Consider the following 20,833-nt stretch of genomic DNA (forward strand, 5'->3'; position numbering starts at 1 on the left):
GAGGCACATTGTCATGCATCAGAAGGAACACAGTGCCCATTGCACCTGCATATGATCTCACAATGAGTCTGAGGAGCTCCAAAGAAATGCCTCCCCACATCATTACTGACGGACTGGCAAACTGGTCATGCTGGAGGATGTTGCAGTTAGCAGAATGTTCTCCATGGTATCTCCAGACTGTCAAATCTGTCACATGTGCTCAGTGTGAACCTGCTTTCATCCATGATGAGCACAGGGCTCCAGTGTCAAATCTGCCAATCTTGGTGTTCTCTGGCAAATACCAATGCCCTGCACGTTGTGCCCTCATACCACCCTCATGGAGTCTGTTTCTGACAGTTTGAGCAGACACATGGATGTTAGCGACCTGCTAGAGGTCATTTTGCAGGGCTCTGGCACTGCTTCTCCTGTTCCTCCTTGCACAAAGGAGGAGGTAGCAGTCCTGCTGCTGGTTTGTTGCCCTCCTGGATGAGCTACACTACATGAACAACTTCTGTTAGTTGTACAGTAGACACCGCCTCATGGTACTGTACCTCTAGGGGTGAGAGCAATGGCAAAATGCAAAAGGGACCTAAACAACAGCCAAAAAGGACGAGAACAAAAATGGTCTGTGGTCACCACCTGCAGAACCACTCCTTTATAAGGGTTGTTTTGCTAATTACCTATAATTTCTACCTGTTGTCTGTTCCACTTGCACAACAGCAGGGGACACTGATTCACAATCAGTGAGTCTTCATAACTGGACAGGTTGATTTCACAGAAGTGTGAATGACTTGGAGTTACATTGTGTTGTTTGTGTTCCCGTTATTTTTTTTTAGCAGTGTATAAACTATATTTGTTTCCATTTATTCCAAATTGACAAAAGTAATATATCATGCTGTACCATTCCCTTGACCTTGTCTGCTCTTTGAATGAAGCAGAAAGTACAACGATGGAAGATGATAGCACTGATAACATGCTCTCTGCAGCCTGATACATAATATTAGTGAGAAACATGAGCGTTTAACCTTCAACGACTATTTCATATTTCATGTAGCTGTTTTATGCCGATTCTTTCATTTTTAAAATGACTTTTCATTGTTATATAAAAAACTGCATATTATTCTGTTAGTTACTGTACAGTGATATGATCAAAGTAGTGATGTTAAACTGCTAATATTACATTTCTGATGTAGTACAGTAGGATAGGCAGCAAGATGTATAAAGAGTATCATGTGCAGTGTGCAAAGTTAAATGGGTTATTTGATAACAAAATATTGATGCCCTTTCCTTAGGAATGGTCATAAATATCAGATTAATGAGGGTCCGACACCTGTCACCCCCACGGGTAAGCTTTTTTAAGCTCCTGTAGGAGCTAAGCTTCAGTACTCAGCAGTTGCTGCTACACATTGAATAGAGCTGCGTAACTCCAGATGCTTGGTGGTGATTCCAGGTGTCAGACCTCCATGATCTGATATTGATGACCTATCCTAAGTGTAGGCCATTAAAAGAATTATCCGTGACTTTTTTTTTTTACAACGGCGATTCAGCAGTTTCTTCTAATGTCACATCGACAGAGCAACGGTTTTTCTAACGCTCTTTTCTGTGGACGGCACATGACTACTAGTGTCGTGCTGATTTGGGAAAGTTTTTCCAGTATCTTTGTAAAAAATATTACATATGACTGATGGCAGCTGACGATGGTCATGTCTTACAGGGCCTTAAGAATCAAACACAACTGAAGCTAAATATTGTAAGCTGTCCTCCTGTCACCACCGTCCTCATCAAGAGACCTGACCTGAAATACCAGTTGGGGTTCAGTGTGCAGAATGGAATTGTAAGTGGAATTCACAATCGTTTCCCTACACTGATGTCTGAATACAACTTGTTGGATTTAGTTGTAGCATCATGTGTTTTTTCTTTTTTACTGTTTTGTTATTTTCCTTTTCTTCCCCTTACCCAGTCAAGCAGTTCATTTGATTTTGGCTGAAAACAGAGCTAAATGCAGACGCAGACATTACACTTGACATGAGAGCTAATCATGTACTAATGCACATTTGGAAGCTATATCATTAGTGATGAGCGAGTATACTCGCTGCTCGGGTGATCTCCGAGTATTTTGGCGTGCTCAGAGATTTAGATTTCGTCGTCTCAGCTGCATGATTTACGGCTGCTAGACAGCCTGAATACATGTGAGGAGTTCCCTAACAAACAGGCATTCCTCACATGTATTCAGCCTGTCTAGCAGCCGTAAATCATGCAGATGAGACGGCGAAATCTAAATCTCCGAGCACGCCAAAATACTCGGAGGACAGCCGAGCAACGAGTATACTCGCTCATCACTATATATCATCTTAATGTATATTGTGTAAAAGCAATATTCTTCCTAACTTGACTCGGCATGTAATCTTTAAAGGGAATCTGTCAACACAATTCACATCCTCAAACTCATGTTGCTCTCTAAAAGATAATGTCATCTACACCTTACTTTTGCAATCTGTTACTCCTGCACTCAAAAATTGCTGTTTTAATTCATCTGCAATCTAATTCATCAGACTAAATAACGCTTTCTAATCCTCTGCCTCCATGACTCACTCTCTTTTGTTTGACTAACCACTCACTGATTTGTCCAGAGCTAGTGTGGTGAGCTGCCAGTCAAGCAGAGGAAGGTGGAGCTGGGAAGGGAATAGTGTGGTAAGAAGTAGTCTGGGAAGTGCTTAGACTCACCCAAAGCACTTAAGCCTCATTTGCATATTAATAAAAACTGTGACTTTTTTTCAGTCAGGGAGCAACAAATTGCATAAGTAAAAGTGTGAATGATATTATTTTCCTTCAACATGATTGTATAAACAATTTGAGGGGTGGATCATGCTGACAGATTCCATTTAAAAGACACCATACTTCTTATTTGCAGCAGCCACTAGAGGGAGTATACTAAGTTTTCATTAAGTGCAATGTGTAACTTATATCCAGACAATTGAAGAAGAAAAAAACATATATTAAAAAGTCCCAAACCATTTTAGCCTTAAAGGGAATTTGTCAGCAGTTTTTGCTGTGTAATCTGGAAACAGCAGTAGATAGGGGCTGAAACACAGATCTTAGCGATGTCATTTATTAAGCTGTGTGCTGTTGTTTACCTATACTGAAGGTGTTTATCACTGTCAGAGCTGGTGCACAAGTCAGCAGTTATTCAACCACACCCCCTCCTGGGATAAGCAGCTCACTGTCTATATGCAATGTACATAGGGAGCCTGATGTGGGTGGAGACAGCTTTCTGAGCTCTGCTACATTTTGCTTCTAACATTGAAGCTGTAGGAGAAATCAGCGCAAATGGGATCTTATCCGATATATATTGAAAGTCTGTCATCAGATTATACTAAACTGATTTGATCCTTTGAGTAAAACGAGAAATATAGCATGGGGGACATCATCTGCAGCAGATCCACGGGTCAGCAAGTGACCATATCAGAACCAGAGTATAGTGGAATGTGGATATTTTCCGCGCTGCTGAATACAGCAATAATCCAGACATGATTACATTAAAGTTGGAGGTTTATTCTACACATTTCACAGTATAAGTTACTTCTTCATCAGGAAATGTCCACATGTATATCATATCTGGATTAATGCTTTATTCAGCCGCGCGGATAATATCCACATTCCACTATACTTACATTTTGCATCTAAGAACTATGATTGTATCACAACTGCTGCACCCAGTAAACTAAGTGATACATCATTGGAATCAGGGTCTCTTTTCTTACATTAAGCTGCTCTCAGATGAGATAGCAAAAAGCTGCTGACAGATTCGCTTTAATGAGGTTGTATACTTGAAAATTCATGTCCACGGGCGCAGTTTGTTAAAAAAAAAAAAACAATCCTTGTGTTACCTCACTGTTTTTGGGTCCAGCTGCTGCCCCCCATATATGACCTGACGGCATGTTTGTGTGATAGCCAATGAGTGAGCTCTGCTGCTTTGAGTAAAGCACAATATTTTTTTAATAACAAACTGTGCCCAAGGAGGACTGGAAAATTCTAAAAGATGACAATTTCCTTTAAGTGATTCAGAGGAAGGTGAAAACATATTTAAGTTTAAGCTAGTCACCTCACAAGAGAAAAAAAACTGACTATACAGTAGCTCTGTGCCAACATTGCGTCCTGACTGGTGACTACTGTAATTAGAATGGTTGCTATGTTATATCTATTATACTGAGAAATACAAAATGCCATGCTGTTCTATCTGCTTGTATAGAAAGAACTACAGCTGTTGCGTTATAGAAATCCAATTTTCTGGCATGTTTGCTGTTTGGTGCCATCTACTGGAAAAATAACTAATCTACAAGAACTTAGAGTGATAGAAGATCACATCATCTAGTTTCTATAGTGACTGTCTATCTATCTATCTATCTATCTATCTATCTATCTATCTATCTATCTATCCCATATCTATCTATCTATCTATCTATCTATCTATCTATCTATCTATCTATCTATCCCATATCTATCTATCTATATCTATTTTTCTGTCTGTGATAAAAACCCGTAACGCTTTCGCTTTTTAGGTCGATAGAGCTATGTGAGGGCTTATTTTTTTGTGGAGCAAGAGGTTTTTAGTGATACTATTTTGGATAGATATGACATTTTCTACAGTATTACGTCCACCAAAAAAACCTCAATTTTAGTGTTTATGGTATGCAGCGGTACCACATACGTCTACTTTATTTTTTTATTATCTTTATTTTAATGGGAGAGAAAGGGGTTATTTGAAAATTTATGTTTTTTTATTATTGATTGTTTTGCTTTGTATTGTATTTATTAGTCTCCTTAGAGGACTTGAACCTGCGATCGTTTGATGGGTTAAACTATATAGAGCGATACTAAAAATAAAAACACCTATACTAACAATCCATATGTAAAAGCTAATATGCATTCATATAACAGAAACACCAACAAGAGAGAATGCAAGCCTGTTTAAAATCATGATATAAATTTTATTAAAAGAATCAAGTAAAAGAATGAGACAACACATGTAATGACTGAGGGTCACCTACCAACAAAGAATATATTTCATTTGTTTTTTCTCTTGTTTTGGTACCAATATTTATTATTATCATTATTATTCTTCTTCAGTATTATTACTTATTATCCTTGGTATGTGTCCCCCAGTCATTACCTGTGTTGTCTCATTCCTTTGCTTGATTTTAGATTTATTCATGTGCTTGTATATTTAATAAAATGTATATCATGATTTATAACAAGCTTGCAGTTTCTCTTGTTGGTGTTTCCATACATAGCGATAGTATTGCATTGCTGTATATAGGAAAAAAATCATGGTCTCCTTTGAAGCCTGGTCACAGGCTGAGTTTCAATGGAACTCTGTAGTGACAAGCTTGGATATCTCCATCAGACCCCCTACTATCATAGTAACTAGAGTTGAGCTAAACGGGTCGGTCATATTCAAAAGTCGGCGACTTTTGTTGAAGCGGGGTTTCATGAAACGAAACCCGACCATAGCATGAGGTCGGCCACGAGGTCGGCGACCAGAGTGCCAAAGTCGCGTTTCAAATGATGCTTCCAGCGCCCTTTTTCAGCCAATGATGGAGGACGCACACTGTGGGCAGCGCGATGACATGGGCATCGGTCACCACCATGTTTGAGAAGGACATGCAATTGATTGGCTGGCTTTGTGTGGCGTCACAGGGGCTATAAAAGGGCGTGCACACCAACCGCCATCTTACTTCTGCCGATCTTAGCATTAGGGAGAGGTTGCAGCTGCTGATTCTGAATAAGGGAGAGCGTTAGGCAGGGAAGAAGAACCAAAAAAACTGCTTCTGCTGTTAGCGATTTCCACTTACAACACAACAGTTTGTGTGCAGTGACAGGGGAGGCTATATTTTTTGTGCATCAGCTCTGTTGGTTATTAGGCTGCCTTATAAGGCTCCCTGATAGCTGCATTGCTGTTTACACACTGATGTGCAAACTGCTTTTTTAAAAGCAAAAATACTTTTCTTCCTCTTTTCTGCACAGTTACCAAACGTTCATTTTTCCACCCTTTTGTGTGTGCAGCAGTGCTGCTTATTAGGTTGCCTGCGTCCATACTTGGACTGAGTACATCATTGTCAGCGTCCTCAAATCTCTAGTGAGATCCAAAATCTCACCAATCCTATAGACACCCTCCACCTTGTCATACACCATCCAATTTCAGCCTTTTACATTGAGGTGTAATCTCTCCTGGGCCCGAAACAATAGTTCAGCGTCCTCAAAACTCTAGTGAGATCCAAATTCTCACCAATCCTATAGATACCCTCCACCTTGTCATACACCATCCAATTTCAGTCTGTTACATTGAGATGTAATCTCTCCTGGGCCTGAGACAATAGTTCAGCGTCCTCAAATCTATAGTGAGATTCAAATTCTCACCAATCCTATAGACACCCTCTGTCACGGTCACGTGTGTCTGGACGCAGCGAGTACCGCAAGGCGAACCCATGACACGCGTGACTCTGGATACACCGCCTCCAGTTGGGCGAATTTAAATAATAAGACGTGCAGCTGGATACACCGCCTCCAACTGGTGAATTTAGGTATTACACGTATATATATATAAAGTAGTCTGGAAACCCCGCCTCCAGGAAGGCGAATTTAAATAATAAAGGAGAACCTGGGTAACATTAACAATGGTGGGCCCTGCAATAGGGAATAGGGAAGTGGAGACTTCCTGTACTCCCCTGAGCCAGTGTCCCTGCACTCCTAACGTTCCCTATGCCGGTTCCGCACCGGGCGATGCACAGGAACCTAAAACCCCTAGCTCGCCCAGAACCTAAACCCTCACTAGGGAATTGGTCGGTGCGGAAACTAATCCCACCACTGCACTAAACACACATGAGGGAAAATGACAATACAGGGGAAACACCACTTAGCTTTGCTTTGTTGCGTACGCTCCAAGCAGCAGAGCCCACCACCTGTGTGCATCTTATCCTCCACCCGGATCCATCACCATAACTGGATCCTTCACCATAGTGCAGTCTTGGAGCAGAGTCCACCACCAATTGCAGAAGTCCAGTAACAGAGTCCCAAAGATGAGTTCAGCTCCTGCCCAAAAAGCAACTCTCACCATCGTCGCCACTCCACCAAGCCATGCAAGCACCTCCTGCTGACAGCATAAACTGCTCCACCACGCCATGCCAGCCCTTCTTGCAGACCACACAGCTGCCACTCATCCCCTCTGGCTGGGCTGCGCAGGACTCATGTTCAGCTCCTTCATCACCCAGGCTTGCTTCCCAAATGACCAACACACAATATCACCAACAGTGATTGAACACACCTGGCTCCCTTTTATAGAGCCTAACACCTGATTTGTAGTTAAGTGAACACTAAACCAAAGAAACTAAAGTGCACTACCGCTCACCACCACCGGGGCAACTCAGAATGAACGACACCACGTGTAATAATTCTAATGGCCACCGGGGCAATCACATCACTTTGGCACCTAGCCAAAGGAAAAAAAGTTCACTTATCCATTTAAACTGTCAGATCCACGCTGGATTATGACACCCTCCACCTTGTCATACACTATCCAATTTCAGTCTGTTACATTGAGGTGTAATCTCTCCTGGACCTGAGACAATAGTTCTGCGTCCTCAAATCTATAGTGAGATTCAAATTCTCACCAATCCTATAGACACCCTCCACCTTGTCATACACCATCCAATTTCAGCCTGTTACATTGAGGTGTAATCTCTACTGAGCCTGAGACAATAGTTCAGCGTCCTCAAATCTATAGTGAGATTCAAATTCTCACCAATCCTATAGACACCCTCCACCTTGTCATACACCATCCAATTTCAGCCTGTTACATTGAGGTGTAATCTTTACTGGGCCTGAGACAATAGTTCAGCATCCTCAAATCTATAGTGAGATTCAAAATCTCACCAATCCTATAGACACCCTCCACCTTGTCATACACCATCCAATTTCAGCCTGTTACATTGAGGTGTAATCTCTCCTGGACCTGAGACAATAGTTCAGCGTCCTCAAATCTATAGTGAGATTCAAATTCTCACCAATCCTATAGACACCCTCCACCTTGTCATACACCATCCAATTTCAGCGTGTTGCATTGAGGTCTAATCTCTCCTGGGCCTGAGACAATAGTTCTGTGTCCTCAAATCTATAGTGAGATTCAAATTCTCACCAATCCTATAGACACCCTCCACCTTGTCATACACCATCCAATTTCAGCCTGTTACATTGAGGTGTAATCTCTCCTGGGCCTGAGACAATAGTTCTGCATCCTCAAATCTATAGTGAGATTCAAATTCTCACCAATAGTAGATACACCTTCTACCTTGTTTTACAGTACCATATAGCTGGTGGTATTTTGGGTACATTTTCACAAAAATGAGGAAGTATGGTGGAAGACGCCATGGAAGTGGGCGGGGGTTGCCAGCTGGTCCCGATGGTGGTGGTGGTGGTGTTGCATCTGTTGGTAGTGGCAAAAGCACAATAGCACCTAAGGCAGGAGGTGTTGAGCCTGCGTCATCGTCTGGCTCCACAAGGCCTCGAAGGCTCGCTTTTCTGGGAGTAGGTAAACCACTCCCAGAGCTTCAGGAACAAGTTTTGGCTTACATTGCTGACACAGCCTCCAGCTCTCTCGCCTCCTCTTCTGAAGTTTCAAAAAATAAAAGCATTGAGTCGTCAGTGGAGGCTCCTGGTCAGGAACAACACTTTTCCTTGTGTCCTTCACCCCTACCAAAAGTGAAGGATGTGGCATGCCACACTACCGATTACTCCATGGAGCTCTTTTCACATACCATGGCTGGGTTAGCCTTTCAAATCATGAATTCCCCAGTCCAAGATGAATCTGACATAGAGTGCACTGATGCACAGCCACTGCTAGATTTTTCTGTTGGTACATTCACTCAGAGCACTACATTGTCCTCACAGTGTTCTGAGGCAGAATCAGACCCTGATGAAACTCAGGTGCCCCTTCCCACATACTATACCACCTTACACGGTGACACAGAGGAAGGTGCACATGAAATTGAAGAGGAGATGATGGATGACCCAGTTGTTGACCCAGATTGGCATCCATTGGGGGAAGAGGGTGCCACTGCCAATAACGTAGAAGAGGAGAAGGAGGATCCGCAGCAGGCAACGACATCGCAACAGCTGTTATCTGGCATGACCGTAGCAGTCCAAAAACGTGTTACAAAAGCCAAAAGAGTTGCAGGACAGCTTGGCCAGACAGACAAATTAGCACAACGTGCAAGGTCTCAAAATTTCTTCCATAGTAGGAACAGTGCAGTGTGGCACTTTTTTAAACAAAATCCTAATGATCAGGCAAAAGTTATCTGTAAGAAGTGCGCAAAGACCTTTAGCTGAGGGAAAAATCTAAGAAATTTGAATACCATTTGCATGCTTTGTCATTTAACCACCATGCACTTGCAAGCGTGGACGGACTACCAAACCTCACGCACCACATGTGCACCTGCTCCGAATGAAGGTAGTCAGCAACGCTACATCGCTTCCCCCACTGAAAGCCCATCGGTTAGCACACCACCAGCAGCAAATGTTGAGGTGACGTCGCAATGGCAAAGCAGTCATGGAATCACAATGTTATTGCTACGAAAGACTGAATCTAGGCCATCAGCAATACCACCAACACCATCACCATCACCAACCCTCTCTCAGTCCGCCATGTCCACGGCTAGTTCCACCATATGCAGCTCTCAAGTCAAGCTCATCCTACCAGAGACTCTGAGTAGGACAAGAAAGTACTCATCCTCTCATCTGCGTACACTGGCTTTGAACGCCCACATTGCCAAACTAATCTCGCTAGAGATGATGCCCTACCTGTTGGTTGAAAGCAAAGCTTTCCGCGAGCTCATGGCCTATGCAGTACCACGTTATAACCTACCCAGTCGGCACTTCTTTTCGCGAAAAGCCATCCCAGCCCTCCACGTGCATGTGAAAGACCGCATTGTCCATGCACTCAAGCAATCAGTGAGTGGAAAGGTGCACCTCACAACAGATGCATGGTCCAGTAGGCATGGCCAGGGCCGTTACGTGTCCATCACTCCGCACTGGGTTAATGTGGTGGATGCAGGGTCCACAGGGTATAGCGGCGGTGGGACAGTGCTGCCTAGCCCACGGTATAGAAAACAGTTGGCTGTAGGCATTCGACCCTCCTCCTCCAGATACGAATGCTCGTCCACAGAGCGCAGTCGCACGATCACTCCATTCGCAGCTGCCAGTGTTGCACACGAGTTGTCCCACTATCGAAAAGCTAATGGTAAGCATCAGCAGGCTGTGTTGAAGATGATGTGTTTGGGCGACAACAGACACACCGCGGAGGTACTGGCCGACTACTTGCAAGGTAGTTAGTGATAACGGACGGAATTTTGTGGCAGCCATAGCCCTTTCAAAACTCAGACACATAACTTGCCTGGCTAACACCTTGAACCTGGTGGTGCAGTGCTTCCTCAATAATTATCCGGAGTTAACACCCCTGCTCCATAAGGTGTGAAGACTGTGCTCGCACATCATCTGGAGAAGCTGCAGCGATTGCCCCGCCTTTCCAAGCACCGCCTAATTATCGACATTGCAACAAGGTGGAACTCCACCCTGCACATGGTTCAGAGGCTGTGCGAACAGAGGCAGGCTGTAATTCATTTGTGGGAGGATACACGGGCAGGCAGTTTGCAGGCAGACATGGAGTTGTCTGGTGTGCAGTGGTCGAAGTTGAAAGACCTCTGTAAAGTCCTTCAGTGATTTGAGGAATGCACGCGGCTGGTAAGCGCAGACGACGCCATCATAAGCATGAGCATCCCACTTATGCGTCTGCTCATGCAAACTTTGATGCACATTAAGGAGCAGGCATCTGCCGCCGAGGAGGAAGAGGAGGAGGGAAGCCTTGATGACAGTCAGCCATTGTCTGCTCAGGGAAGTTTCGTGGACGAGGTGGTGGAAGAAGAGGAGGAGGAGGATGATGGGGATGATTATTTTGGGGAGGAGGATGCTTCTAAGCGGCAAGAAAAAATGTTGGCGTGGCAAGGTCAGGTACAGGGTTTGTGCGTGACTGGAGGGATGTTGATTTGCCAGAAAGTGCTCCTCCACCCAGCACTCGCAGTGCATTATTGACACCTGGAACATTGGCCCACATGTCTGATTATGCCTTGCAGATCCTAAAAAGGGACCCCTGCTTTGCCAAAATGATGAACGATGACGACTACTGGTTGGCCAGCATCCTGGATCCACGCTATAAAGGCAAATTCCAAAACATCATGCCACAGGAGAACCTAGAGCTAATATTGGCTAACAAACAAGCAATTCTGCTAAACCGTTTGCTTGAGGCATTCCCAGCACACAGCGGCGGTGATGTTTTTCCAACGAGCCGTAGGGGGCAACATGGAAGAGGTGTTCGTGGTGCACACAGCTGAAGTGGCGTTGGACACAGGGGTTTCATGACCATGTTGTGGACTGATCTTTTAAGTACCGCTCACACGACTGGTAATACTGCATCGATCGAAAGTGACAGGAGACAGCAGTTGTCAACTATGGTAACAAACTACTTCTCATCCCATATCGATGTTCTCCCTCACCGGTCATTCCCCTTTGACTATTGGGCCAGTAAACTTGACACCTGGCCTGAATTGGCACAATATGCCTTACAGGAGCTCGCTTGCCCTTCTCGCAGGCAGGGTCCTCTCTCCTTCTGTACTTGTGTGTGTCGTGTATTGCTCATGTTCATTGTACTTGTCTATATTTGCCCCTTTTCACATGTAAAGCGCCATGGAATAAATGGCGCGACAAAAATGTATAATAATAATAATAATAATAATAAAAAGAGAATTTGTCAGCAGGTTTTTGCTCTGTAACATGAGGACAGCATGAGGTAAGGGTTAAAACACAGATTTCAACGATGTGTCACTTATCAGGCTGTGTGCTGTTGTTTACTTAAACTGAAGGTTTTATCACCTGGTGATTAACATTGTCAGACTACCGCAGCACGTGCATGCTATTCCCACTCCGCCCTTTTCTGTGTTAAGCAGCTCACTGTTTATAGACAATGTACATACAGATCTGGTGTGGGCACAGGCAGCTTTCTCAGCTGTGATATGTTTAAAACCTCTGATTCTGTCGGAAACGGCTGCACCCAGTAAACAGAGTGATACATCGCTTCAGCTTCTATTTGCCTACAATGCTGCCTATTTGCCTAATAATGCTGCTCTCAGATGAGGTAGCAAAAACCTCCTGATATATTCCTTCAGTATCTTCCCACTACTTCCCCCAACATAGTGCCTGTTGGTGCCATATGCCCCTCCATTTCTAAATTTTCTTAAGAAAAATGGCTGTGAACTAGATGGTTCACAGATGCTAATATTGAGCCACACAATTATAGTTCTCCCTTTCTACCCAACACAGAATTAATGCTACTTTTTGGGCATCAAAATGATAATAACAGCCCACAAAATGTAAAATTGACTCCATTACTGCTTTTCTTCTCCAATTAGAAGTGTAGTACAGTTCTTCTGATTCGCTATGTTGCTTACCCCATTCGCAGGGCATCGCAGTATCTTAGGTATCCATGGTTACGACCACTCATATAGTGACAGTTATTTGTTATTGGTCATAACCATGGGTACCAAAGCTAATGCAATGCCCTGGACATGGGGTAAGAGACATAGCGAATCAAAAGAAATATGCTAGATTTATAATTGGAGGTATTTGCTATTATTATTTTAATATATCTACTACATCTTGTAATGGGATCTTGGAGATAAGAATACCCCTTTTTCTTCCTGGAGTTCACATTTTGTTGAAGCTTGAAGTAGCCTGTGGCCTACAAAAGTGTGTGGGAGTGTGCAACTGTATTCACATACTGAGTATGCAGATACAATTGCAAGTGACACAAAGGAAAATTATTCCTTGTACTCCACTCTTGTCTATGTCACTGTTGAGACATCAATGTACTAAAAATAAAGACTAATTAATAGAGGTGAGCAGTTCTGCCAATATTGGCATTTGGCCGATTCACTCAAAATCGGCTAGTAAATTTAATTTGCATTGAACGAGCCCTGATAGTATTTTAATTTATTATTCTCTGAGGTCTCCCGACCCCAAAGCTTAGTACACAGATGGACCCCACTGGTCCTCCAGTGGCTTCCTTAGCTCTTGCTCTCCTCCAGCACAGGTCTCCGCTGGTGCCAGCTAGGCCTCAACGCTGCCTTCTGACTTCGTAACTTGCATCACCCCTTGAATTCACATGGAGCTCTGCACACCATGATATCAGAGAGCACGATGAGACCTAACCGGTGCCACTGTGTCAGGCCGTCACAGTCACTGGAGGAGCAGCAGGGAGCTGCAGCTGCATGGACTGGTGAGGGGCTAGGTGAGTAGCATTTTTATTGTGTTATTAAACTCCTCCTGACCCATATGTACACACCAAAAGGATGGCTTTCTTTTTCATTTTGCTGTATTTGCGCATATTGAATTCCAAAAAAGTTCAGATTCATTATAATCTGTGAATTTTAGGAAATTCTAAATAAATTAAATTAGTTTACAAATGTTTCAGATCCACATACTGATTAATTTTATTTAATTTAGTTCCCTTTTTCTAAAAGTTGCTTCATCATGGCACCATCTTGTTCACTATTAGAAACTATTAGGGTATGTGAACACGTTCAGTAATTAGCAGCGCTTTAGACGCAGCACATGTCCGTCTCCGCAGGTGAGCCGCGGGCGTCTCGGCACGCATAGTGGGCAGGGGATTTCTTGGAATCCCCTCCACTATGCTGTTACAGCTGGACGCTGCAGGTTGGATGCTGAGCTAGTATGCAGCGTCCTACCCGCAGTGTTTACTGACCGTATGCACATACCCTAAAGGTTGTGACACAGGTTTCTCTGTAGGGACTAATTTTCTTTTGCTGTATACCACTAGTGAAATTAGGGCAAGTTAAGGGTTAAGTTTTGAATTTGTTATACATCATTGTTCTGACCAGAATCCAACACATGAATCATAGAATCATAGAATCATAGAATGGTAGAGTTGGAAGGGACCTCCTGGGCCATCTGGTCCAACCCCCTGCTCAAAGCAGGATTCGCTAAATCATCCCAGTTAGATGTCTGTCCAGCCTCTGTTTGAAGACTTCCATTGAAGGAGAACTCACCACTTCTCGTGGCAGCCTGTTCCACTCATTGATCACTCTAACTGTCAAAAAGTTTTTTCTAATATCTAATCTGTGTCTCCTCCCATTCAGCTTCATCCCATTGCTTCTAGTCTTTCCTTGTGCAAATGAGAATAAAGTTGATCCTTCTACAATGTGACAGCCCTTTAGATATTTGTAGACAGCTATTAAGTCTCCTCTCAGTCTTCTCTTTTGCAAACTAAACATTCCCAAATCCTGCAACCTTTCCTCATAAGACAGGGTTTGCAGACCGGTCACCATTCTGGTCGCTCTTTTCTGAACTTGCTCCAGTTTGTTGATGTCTTTTTTAAAATGTGGTGCCCAAAATTGGACACAATATTCCAGATGAGGTCTGACCAAAGAGGAGTAGAGGGAAATAATTACTTCACGTGATCTAGACTGTATGCTTCTGTTAATACATCCTAGAATTGCATTTGCCTTTTTTGCTGCTGCATCACACTGTTGACTCATATTCAGTCTGTGATCTATTAGTATACCCAAGTCTTTTTCACATGTGCTGTCACTTAGCCCTATTCCTCCCATTCTATATATGCTTTTTTCATTTTTATTGCCCAGATGTAGTACTTTGCATTTCTCCCTGTTAAAAACCATTCTGTTAGTTGCTGCCCACTTCTCCAGTTTATTTAAATCTTTATGAATCCTCTCTCTCTCTTCTCTAGTATTAGCTATCCCTCCTAGCTTTGTGTCATCAGCAAATTTAATCAGTTTACCCTCAATTCCTTCATCTAAATCGTTGATAAAGATGTTGAACAATACAGGGCCCAGGACAGAGCCCTGTGGTACCCCACTTGAGACATTCTTCCAACTGGATGTGCAGCCATTTACGACCACTCTTTGGGTCCGATCACTAAGCCAGTTATGAATCCACCTAACAGTTGCCTTGTCCATTCCATACTTAGTCATTTTTTCAATAAGGATTGTATGAGAGACTTTGTCAAATGCTTTGCTGAAGTCAAGATATACTATATCTACAGCATTTCCTTGATCCACCCAATCAGTAATACCGTCATAGAAGGAAATTAAATTAGTCTGACATGACTTATTAGTTACAAACCCATGCTGACTCTGTTTAATCACTTCATTCTTATCCAGGTATTGACATACATGTTGTTTAATAATTTGTTCAAAGATCTTTCCTGGTATAGAAGTCAGACTCACCGGCCTATAGTTGCCTGGGTCCACCTTCTTCCCCTTTTTGAAGATAGGAACAACATTTGCTCTTCTCCAGTCTTCTGGCACTTCTCCTGTTCTCCAAGAATTTTCAAAGATTATGGAGAGGGGTTCAAAAATTTCTTCTGCTATCTCCTTCAGTACTCTGGGGTGTAATTCATCTGGACCTGGAGACTTGAATTCATTTAGGTTAGCTAAGTGTTTCCTCACTATCTTTCTGTTTATAGATATCCTGGATTCTTCTATTCCCTTAATAGGACAGTGAATAACAGTTGATGTTACATTTCCTTTCTGAGAGAAAACAGATGCAAAATAGGAATTTAAAAGTTCAGCCTTCTCAACATCCTGTCTTACCATTTCATCATTTTCATCCTGTAAAAATCCTATAGCATCTTTGACTTTTCTTTTACTTTTGACATATCCCCAAAATCCTTTATTATTGCTTTTGACATCTCTTGCAAGCCTCAATTCATTTTCAGCTTTAGCTAATCTGATTTGTGCCCTGCAGGTTCTGCAGACAGCATTATATTCTTCTTTAGATATGCCTCCCTCTTTCCATTTTATAAACATTTTTTTCTTCCTTTTTAGCATGTGCTTAAGTTCTGTGTTCATCCATCCTGGTTTCCTTAAATGCTTCCTATTCTTCCCTCTTTTCGGAATTGTTAACAACTGTGCTTTGAGAATTTCATTTTTCAAGATTTCCCATCCTTCCTGGACATTTTTGTCTTTAAGGATATCCAGCCATTGGATCCCTCCAATTCTCTTTCTGAATCCCTTAAAATCTGCCTTTCTGAAATCTAACCTTGACGTCTGAGTCTTCACAGGTCTTCCGCCTCTAGTTATCCAAAATTCTAAAATAGCATGGTCGCTACCTCCTAGGGTCCCAGCCACTTTTACCTCCTCAACCATTTCCTCCCTGTTTATAAGGATTAGATCCAAGGTAGCAGTTCCCCTTGTTTTCTCCTTTACCTTTTGGAAGATAAAGTTGTCAGCAAGAGAGGATAAGAATTTCCTTGACCTGTTAGTTTTGCCTGAGAGAGATTCCCAACAAATGTCTGGATAGTTGAAATCTCCCATGACAACTATGTCATATTTTTTGGAGAACTTGGCCATTTGATGCAAAAAGAGTTCATCCATATCTTCAGCTTGCACAGGCGGCCTGTAGTAAATGCCTACAATGGTGTCCTTTCCATTGTTCTGTCCTTGTATTCTTACCCAAACAGTTTCCACAGAACTCCCATGATCTCAAAAGATGGTACAGGGACCCATTGCTCTTCTGAGATGATTTGTGACTTTGCGGAATAGTTTTTCGGATGGAGTAATTTTGCTAGACTCCATGGGAAGAGTGTATGTGGGAACCATTCTCATTTGGGAACAGTAAGTCACAGATTTTTTAGTAACGGTTTTAGAGAAATTTCAAGCCTGACATGTTTCAACTTTTCTATTCTTCTCAGTAATTAATTATAATATTAATCATTAATTATAAGCTCTTTACAACATTAAATTCTAGGAACGAATGTATTAGAATAAGTAGAGTAGAATCAAAAGTGTTAACTGAAAAGTACCACTAGATGGCAGCCTTCACTACGCTATGAACTCTTTTTTTCCTTCACCATTTTTCATGTCACCATCAAGAAAATCTATTTGCTGTGTGTGATACAAGGGATTTTCCTAGAACTACAGAGCCATTTTAACAACAGTATATTGGATCATGGCTTTGTTTTCATCAGTCTTAGATAAAGTTTCCACAATGAGTTTTTGATGAGTTATTACTATCATTTTCACTTAACACTTAGAGCATCCATATAAGACCTGTCATGTTCTATAACCTTCTGTCTGCCACAAAGAACATTTTGACTTTGGAGAATTTTGTACATGGAAAATAAATCTCACTTTTACATGGCCTCTATACTCAGATCATTCAGAGATTCCTGACTTTTTTTCTCCAGTTGTTTCTACCCTTGCTCTCATACCCCTGTATAACTAGTCAGTAGTGATGGGTGTACTCGTTGATGTTCGACTCCGTCGGGTTCAGCCGAATTCAAAAATAATCGTTTGGTTTGAGTCAGCACTGGCTCTATGATTAATCTGCAGCTGTACAACCTCGTGCACCACAAGTTGTGACACACTTTGTGTCCTGACATCTTTCTATCATAGTCAGAATGACTATTTTAAGCAATTTATACGAAATAAGCTCTTCTATGAGTGTAGACCAGATGGGCTAGCCTTCACTTCCCATACACATCAATGAGCCTTGGGTACCCATCACCCTATTTCTAGTCCACCGATTGTCTTTCCATGGACAACTTTATTTGTAAGTACTATCCACTGCATATTCGGAATACCTCACAAATTATACCTTTTTGAGATTTCACCCAGTCATCTGGCATTTACAGTTTGGCTTTTGTCAGTACTGTTCATGTCACTAAATTTAGCCATTTTTCGTGATTGAAACTCATCAACTTCAAATTTACAACTCAAAGCATTTTCCACACAGTTTCCTTCCTTCTTTTCGCTATTTTTCTATTTCTTAGTCTTGCCTCCTTATTCTCTCTACTTGTCCAGTTTCCACTGTTTCTCACTACTTCAACATAACCTAGCTCAACACTGCAGTCCTGTTTGTCAAGAGTCATGTACTCATCCCGCAGTTCCGCGTCTTCTTTCCCTTAAGGGTGCCAGCATGTCCGATATTTATCTCCCACCTGGGGCATTTTACTCGTCTCCCATACTCAGTCCTGTTTAGGACCATTACCTTCAAGTGTTATCAATCTTGGCTTTTCTGCTAGGCGTCCTCTTCCAGGACCCATCTCTGGTAGAGTACTGTGTCTCTTCGTCACTTCTGCTCCAGATTTCTCTTATTCTTTCCTTCGGTCTCTCACTTTAGGGATATCCCTGAATGCGTCACTGCTCACGCTGGGAAAAAAAGTACTTAGTCAGCCACTAATTGTGCAAGTTCTCCCATGTAAAAAGATGAGAGAATCCTGTAATTTTAAACTTATAACAAGTTCAAACAGGTGCCATTAATACTGGTAATGAGTGGAGGACAGAGGAGCCTCTTTAAGAAGAAGTTGCAGGTCTGGGAGAGCCGGAAATCTTCCATGTTTTTAGGTGACCGATTACTTATTTTCCACCATAATTTGCAAAATAAATGTTGCCAAATCAGACAAGGTGATTTTTTGGATTTGTTTTCTCACTTTGACTCTCATAGTTGTGGTTTACCTATGATGTCAATTACAGGCCTCTCTCATCTTTTTAAGCTGGAGAACTTGCACAATTGATGGCTGACCAAATACTTTTTTTTTCCCCACTGGATACCAGTTAATTTATGGTGTATGTATACAGTTGAATATCTGGATATGGTGGGCAAATAAATGTAAAAAGTTAATTTTTCATTACACTTGGCCTCTATTGTTTATGGGTCTGGAAAATTGTCCACAAATGTGATTTTAGCCTAAAAGTTATGATTTTTAGATCTAACATACATGGTAAAACCAATATGCACAGACCCAATCTGAGATACACGGTCTTTTAAAGACACTTTGTGTAACTTTATATGGTGGCACTTTATGGCACTACAGTATTCTCTACCTTAAAGTGTCATGCAAAGGAAACCCTGAGACATACATTAATCTGAGACATACAGAGGTACAACACAAATTTGTCATATGTTTTTTGAATATTAAAATACTTAAATGAGACACAGAGGAAAGACCTGAAAACTGAAATGACGTGACGTGTATGGTGCAAGAACTAGAGACATTGTTATATGTGTTTTGTGATATATTTCGGCCTCTAAATTGTAAAATGTATGGACAGAGATTGAGTGTAATCATGTACTATGGAGAGGAGTAAAGGGGTTCTGCTGGATTTCAGTGTGTCTGAGGATTATTCCATGCCTTTGCCTCCTGCTCACATTACACACTTAGATGGCAGTGCTGCATTGTACACTGCAGATTATTAAACCGGAGACGTACACAGAGCCCTATAGCAGACGTCTCTTCAATAGATGTGTGGCACTCTACAGAACAGATAATTTGCCAGAATGGGTGTAATTAAACATCCTCCACCTACATGTCATTTTCTCATTATGCATGCAGCTGCCAGTTATTTACTTGGCTCACCACATGCCAGATTTTTCATGCTTTTATCCTGCATAATGTAAAGATTGTCCATAACTGGGAACTAAGAAACTTTAGCTGCAGGCTAATAAAAACACTTTAATGTCGCTTTGATCTCAGCGAGTCTTCAGCATTAAACTTTCATTACTGTTGTTTGCTTCACCTTCATCCCCCCAACAATTGTGAAATGACAGCTTGGTGTAAGAGCAAATTGGTCAAATCATGACAACCTAGCTAGTACGGATGAGCAAACAAGCTCGGGGATATTCAGTTATCACTCGAGTGTCTGGGTGTTCGGATGTGTACTTTACTTGGCAAGCATTAGTCGGTGCTCAATTTCAAACTCGAATCGCCACCCCGCATGTTTAGTGCCTTTTACACAGCTATTAAGCATGATTGATTGCCTGCAAGTGACTGTAATGCCGCAATCATCTTGGTAGTGGCATTACTGTGAGTGGCTGCCATATGACATCATCAGGTGTTATAAAAGGAAATGCGCTGCAACGCTTGGCACACTGACGCCATTGCATCGGTCTGTGACATTTAGAGAGAGAGCGCTTGTGTGTTTGCACAGTTTAACAAATTACTGTCCTGTATTGTTGATACTGGTGCTGAAACTGAACCATCAGACTAACAGTCCTTCTAGGGTTTTGCAGTCCATTGCTAAATATTTAGCTGCATCAGTTGACCACATTGTTTTTTGGTGTGAAAAAAGTGACTGCATTGTTATCCATAGAGTCTTACGTGCTTGGTGGTACATTTCACTGTTATATAACACTCCAAAAAAGTCTTCAAACAATTTTTTGGATTCACTTCCTCATCCATAGTGTGTTCTGTGCTCTGGGTACATTTCTGTGGCATATAACACTCCAAATAAGCATTCAAATTTTTTTCTGGATTCACTCATCCATAGAGTATTCCGTGCTCTGGGGTATATTTCTGTGGCTTATAACACTCCAAAAAATGTTTTTATGGGTTCACTTACTCATCCCTACTATATTACATGCTCTGGGGTACATTTCTGTCACATATAACACTCCAAAAAACTATTCATAATTTTTTTCTGGATTCAATTAGTCATCTATACAGTGTAGCATGCTTAGTGGGCAACAAACATGGCAGAATCATGTGAGACTCCCGAGGGAGTGACTAGTGAAATGTCGGAGTCAGTGGAAGCTGGTACGACAGCAGAGTTAGCAGGAGCCTCTGGTCCAGATCCAGCCATTTTCCTGGAATCACCAAGGCCTGATCCTAGCCTGCAGCCTTCACCACAGTGGTTTTTGCTGGCTGTAGATGGAAGGGCCAGGATCCAGGAACTGGGGAGCAGACTGCAAAGCCTTGGCTGGGCAGAAGAGATAA

The 20,833-nt window shown here is 42.2% G+C and overlaps 1 protein-coding gene across 5 annotated transcripts in view; it reads left to right on the forward strand.

The window, feature by feature from the left end:
• Window positions 1–20,833, forward strand: part of APBA2 (amyloid beta precursor protein binding family A member 2) — a 791,677-nt gene that overhangs the window by 668,633 nt on the left and 102,211 nt on the right. For 4 of the 5 annotated variants that reach the window (XM_073586914.1, XM_073586913.1, XM_073586916.1 and 1 more), the window contains one exon: window positions 1,694–1,813. The exons of the other annotated variant lie outside the window; for it this stretch is intronic. In XM_073586914.1, coding sequence (XP_073443015.1) covers window positions 1,694–1,813 — 120 coding nt within the window. The remainder of the gene's footprint in view (window positions 1–1,693; window positions 1,814–20,833) is intronic. 5 annotated transcript variants of the gene reach the window in all.

This window comes from Dendrobates tinctorius, unplaced genomic scaffold, assembly GCF_039654945.1.
Source record: "Dendrobates tinctorius isolate UK_male_01 unplaced genomic scaffold, ASM3965494v1 ptg000097l, whole genome shotgun sequence".
Classification (NCBI taxonomy): Eukaryota; Metazoa; Chordata; class Amphibia; order Anura; family Dendrobatidae; genus Dendrobates; species Dendrobates tinctorius.